Below are 5,635 nucleotides of genomic sequence, written 5' to 3'. Positions count from 1 at the left end.
ATCTGGGGAGAACAGTAGTGGACAACCCAAAACAACTGGGGAGAACAGTAGAACAGTAGAGGACATCCCAAAACAACTGGGGAGAACAGTAGAACAGTAGAGGACATCCCAAAACATCTGGGGAGAACAGTAGAGGACATCCCAAAACAACTGGGTAGAACAGTAGAACAGTAGAGGACAACCCAAAACAACTGGGGAGAACAGTAGAACAGTAGAGGACATCCCAAAACATCTGGGGAGAACAGTAGAACAGTAGAGGACATCCCAAAACAACTGGGGAGAACAGTAGAACAGTAGAGGACATCCCAAAACAACTGGGGAGAACAGTAGAGGACATCCCAAAACAACTGGGGAGAACAGTAGAACAGTAGAACAGTAGAACAGTAGAACAGTAGAGGACATCCCAAAACAACTGGGGAGAACAGTAGAACAGTAGAGGACATCCCAAAACAACTGGGGAGAACAGTAGAGGACATCCCAAAACAACTGGGGAGAACAGTAGAACAGTAGAGGACATCCCAAAACAACTGGGGAGAACAGTAGAGGACATCCCAAAACAACTGGGGAGAACAGTAGAACAGTAGAACAGTAGAGGACATCCCAAAACAACTGGGGAGAACAGTAGAACAGTAGAGAACAACCCAAAACAACTGGGGAGAACAGTAGAACAGTAGAGGACATCCCAAAACAACTGGGGAGAACAGTAGAACAGTAGAACAGTAGAGGACATCCCAAAACAACTGGGGAGAACAGTAGAACAGTAGAGGACAACCCAAAACAACTGGGGAGAACAGTAGAACAGTAGAGGACATCCCAAAACAACTGGGGAGAACAGTAGAGGACATCCCAAAACAACTGGGGAGAACAGTAGAACAGTAGAGGACATCCCAAAACAACTGGGGAGAACAGTAGAGGACATCCCAAAACAACTGGGGAGAACAGTAGAACAGTAGATGGAAACTAAAGGAAATGAAGGGCCAATAGGCTTTAGACCATTAAAAGAGGAGAGGTCTTGTCTCTGCCTTATGGACACCAAGATGATAACAAGATGAGGTTGACCTTATGGACACCAAGATGATAACAAGAGGAGGTTGACCTTATGGGCACCAAGATGATAACAAGATGAGGTTGACCTTATGGGCACCAAGATGATAACAAGATGAGGTTGACCTTATGGACACCAAAATGATAACAAGATGAGGTTGACCTTATGGACACCAAGATGATAACAAGATGAGGTTGACCTTATGGACACCAAGATGATAACAAGATGAGGTTGACCTTATGGACACCAAAATGATAACAAGATGAGGTTGACCTTATGGACACCAAGATGATAACAAGATGAGGTTGACCTTATGGACACCAAGATGATAACAAGATAAGGTTGACCTTATGGGCACCAAGATGATAACAAGATGAGGTTGACCTTATGGACACCAAGATGATAACAAGATAAGGTTGACCTTATGGACTCCAAGATGATAACAAGATGAGGTTGACCTTATGGACACCAAGATGATAACAAGATGAGGTTGACCTTATGGACACCAAGATGATAAAAAGATGAGGTTGGCCTGTTAAATAAAGAAACACACTGAATTCAACCAATCAGGTCTTTGAGGGAACATGAATTCTCCATTTTCAACAAGGTCTTGAAAAACCTCTTCATGCTCCCCATATCTGCATCCCAGAACATCTTCTCAAACTGAGGATGGTCATCACCGTCACCATCATCATCATCACCACCACCACCACCATCCCCATGGTCATCGTCCTCATCATCAATGCTTTTCCTCATCATCCACATCATGTAATGGGGATCCCTCATCTCCTTCATCATGTCATGGTGACTCCTCATTTCCCTCATCTTGTCACGGATTCCCTTCATCACGTCATGGCGACTCCTCCTCATCATCATGGCTCCGTCACCATCATCGTGGCTTCTCCTGGCATGGTCTGTAAATGCTGACAGATTGAACTTGAAGTGAACTGGAATGTCCTCAGGGTCGATGTGTTTAAAGAGCTGCCCTCCATCTGCATGTGTCAACAGGTTCAGCATCTTCCTTCTCTTCTCCCATCTCTTCATTTCTTTACAATCTTCAGAGTCTAGATCGCTAAACTCAGCCGCATCGCACACATAGCACAGAGCATTGACCCAGATCTGGGCCAAATCTATTGATTTACACTTGTCTTGTCTATCATAGATAATGGTGAGAGAGAAGGGGATCTGGAATCCATCCTGGTAATTGATTTCATATATCATTGTAGATACCTCGTCATCTTGGGGTAGCTTGAAGCGGAACCCATTCTCCCACTGAACTCCCAGGATGTAGTTAATCATCAGCTCCATTACCTGGTCTGTGTCTCCCACCAGATAGATTGTCCTCCTGGTCCTGGAACTCTGCTCTCCAAACCTGAGCCTGACTACTTTTTTCAAACCTGAGCCTGGCTTTATCGTTTCCATGGGGATCTCATAAACAGACGGCGAGCCAGAGTGCTTCAGTTCACTCTTTTCTTTTACACCGTCAGCCAATCGTGTGGTCTTTGAGAGAGTGGCGATGACGACTGGTGAGCTCCACTTGCTGATTCCAGCTTCACCACAGTCGTATCTGACTCTCACTGTGTACTTTGTGAGGGACTGCAGTCCGGCGATGATGCAGACGTTGTCTTTGGAAGTCCTCTTCATCCACTCTGCCTCCTCCTCACTCTCCTCTGTGGGCAACTCTTTGTGTTCTACCACATAGTTCTGAATCTTGACCCCTTGTCCAATCACAGACGGCGTTGGACAGCATACCATGAGCTCAGTGGAGTAGGCTTTGATTTCAGGCTTACTGGGAGGGCAGGAGGGCAAGGTTTTGATGATGTCACTAACCTCGCTGCCTGGACCAAGGCCGGCTGAACACACGGCTCTGTATTTGAACTTGTACCCTGTACTGGGAAGCAGTCCAGACACTGTGTAGGCTGCGTCAGATTCAGACGTCTTCACGCTGCTCCATCCATCTTTCTCATCAATACAGTATTCTATCAGGTAGTGGGTGACGTCATGGGCTCCCCTATCAGGAGGGAGGAGCTCCAGCGTCACACTGTTGTGAGTTCTGTCACGTGCTGTTGGCTTCTCAGGTTTAGATGGAGGTTCCCAATGCTCGTTTCTTTTGGATCCGTTCTCATAAAGGTAAATGCTGGCTCCTTCTTGTTCCTTGTTGGGAATGGAGGCCGAGAGGAAACGTGATTGTGTGGCCTCTTTGTTAGCTTCGGCAAAATCTTTGAAAAGTCCAGCTTGCTTGTCCATGTCCTCAAATACATTGTCAGAGTGGTACCATCTTGTCAGATCAGGTTTAACTGGCACTAAGGCGTGTGTGTTCTCAGAGGGGGAATCCAAAGCTGACAGGACAGGGTCCTCACACCCCAGAGAGGTGAAAGTGAAACATACAACAAGCTTCACCTTTGAGTTCAAAACCTCTTTGTCAAGTTCCCTCTTCGATGTGACTATCTTGGTGGAACACGTCTGACTGTAGTCCTCTGTAATCATGCTTAGGAATCGATCGACCACATTGATCTCTCTCTCAATGCGATCCAGACATTCACTGAGGATGTTGCTGTTGAAACGGAACTCTTGCTGCTTTGTCAAGAAGTCGGACAACACCCTCTCTTCCTTTTCTCCCCCTCTAATAGACGGAAGGAGGTCTGCCAAAGTAGTCTTCAAATTCTCTGTCAAACACAGTTTTTTTAAAGTTTTCACTTTGGCATCAATTTCTTTGAAGTATTTTACAGGCTTGCTTCTCATTGCGTCGTTGCATCTCATCTCCAGCTCACTGAGGTCTTCCAGCGCAGTCTGCCATTGGTCAACTAAGCTTCCACTGATCTGACAAACCATCTGGGTGGCGGTGGGGTCCAATTCTGTTAACGGAAGTAGATTCACTTGCACAGGAACCCCCTCACCTACCTTCTGAGGCAAGGTTTTGTAGGTGTCCATGGCATCTTGAAAAGATACCGGATTGTTTTCCAGGAGAACGTCCCCATGGAATCTACAAGAGAACTCGCCATTTGTAGTTTCAGAAGTGTTCTTCTTGTCTAAAACACTCTCACCCCCAATAGAAACATAGGGAATGCTATTAAGCGTCACTTTAAAGCTTCCCTCAATGTCTTTACGGTCCTCGTGACTTGAGACCTCACGATCGAACACAAAGAAGGCATTTGCTCCATACAGTATACCTGTGACCACATGTGTAGCTATGCCTTCCCTAAAAACCTCCTTGTACTTAATGTGTTCCTGCCCAAGGTGGTTCATGGACAGTTGAGTGTTTTTCTTAGTGATGGTGTACCAAAGTGTGACTCTCGCCTGATTCTGAGACTCTTTAACATCTTTCAAATACTTTGCTGATCCCTCCACCTTAACCAGCCCTGCCAAACAGCTTGTTTTGAGAGAGCCGTTTACATTTAACACAGAGTATTTGTCAGCTGTAGAGTCAGATGTGATGACTTTGAAGTCGGTGAAAGGCTCGTCTGTTGTAATGATGTCCCTTCTGAGTGCTTCCTCGTCCCACAGCGTCAGGCCTGTAATCAGAGGAGACAAACCAAACACTAACAGTTATTTTATTGTGTGTGGGTATGACTGACTGACTGACTGACTGACTGAGTAGTGAGCAAGCGTGCTACCTGGAATGAGGTGATCATTGCGACAGTCATACAGCATTCCCAGGGAGAAGGGCCGTCCCAGTGCTGCTAGAGTCAAAGTTTGGTTTGAGCAAGGATCCATAGTAGGAAGTCACTGGTAGTCAGAATAAAACAAACAGAATAACATGATGCATCACTGGTAGTCAGAATAAAACAAACAGAATAACTTGATGCAACACTGGTAGTCAGAATAAAACAAACAGAATAACATGATGCATCACTGGTAGTCAGAATAAAACAAACAGAATAACTTGATGCATCACTGGTAGTAAGAATATAACAAACAGAATAACATGATGCATCACTGGTAGTAAGAATATAACAAACAGAATAACTTGATGTATCACTACTTGAGTTCAATCACCTCTTGAAAATATCAATATAACATGAAAATTAAAAACAGTTGTCTATTGGCCACAATGTATCATCACATTAATCATTGTTTCCCTGGAAAAAATCACTAAGGACTCATTCATTGAAGTTAAGTGAATATAGTAGTGATCCTCGCTATATGAGCCATGTTACAATTCCCAACAAGTGAGTTAACCTCACTCGGGTAAAGGTCACTATTTTCACCTCCGGATGAAAAGCATGGCCAAAGTAAACTGCCTAGTACTCAGGCCCAGAAGCTAGGATTTGCATACAATTAGTAGGTTTGGGTAGAAAGCACTCCAACGTTTCCAGAACTGTTACAATAATGGCTGTAAGTACAACAGAACTGATATGGCAGGCGAAAACCTGAGAAAAATCCATCCAGGAAGTAGGATTTTTTATGTTTGTAGTTTTCCGTAACTCATACAGATTCCATTGACTTATGACTCAAATTGCACTTCCTATGGCTTCCACTAGATGTCAACAGTCTTTAGAAATTGTTTCAGTCAGGCTTGTATTCTGAAAAATTAGGGAGTAAGGTCACTCTGAATGAGTGGACACTGCAGTGTCCAAGATGTTTTTCATG

General features: G+C 44.5%; 1 protein-coding gene across 1 annotated transcript; it reads right to left on the bottom strand.

Moving 5' to 3' along the window:
* Positions 1-1,603: 1,603 nt before the first annotated feature.
* LOC135567672 (cytolytic toxin-beta-like) lies at positions 1,604-4,759 on the bottom strand. The gene is made up of 2 exons (XM_065014971.1): positions 4,660-4,759; positions 1,604-4,557 (listed from the first exon to the last, which is right to left on the bottom strand). Exons 1-2 carry the CDS (start codon positions 4,757-4,759, stop codon positions 1,604-1,606), a joined length of 3,054 nt encoding a protein of 1,017 aa, XP_064871043.1.
* Between the last annotated feature and the right edge of the window lie 876 nt (positions 4,760-5,635).

The sequence above is a fragment of the Oncorhynchus nerka genome, unplaced genomic scaffold (genome assembly GCF_034236695.1).
Source record: "Oncorhynchus nerka isolate Pitt River unplaced genomic scaffold, Oner_Uvic_2.0 unplaced_scaffold_1855, whole genome shotgun sequence".
NCBI lineage: Eukaryota > Metazoa > Chordata > Actinopteri > Salmoniformes > Salmonidae > Oncorhynchus > Oncorhynchus nerka.
This window is presented reverse-complemented; position numbering and strand designations above follow the sequence as displayed.

Bases quoted from the DNA above. Each gene is read 5' to 3' on its own strand.
- LOC135567672 (XM_065014971.1), bottom strand. From the start codon at position 4,759: ATGGATCCTTGCTCAAACCAAACTTTGACTCTAGCAGCACTGGGACGG. The intron at 4,558-4,659 runs GTAGCACGCTTG...CTCTGATTACAG, and splicing joins CAATGATCACCTCATTCCAG to GCCTGACGCTGTGGGACGAG.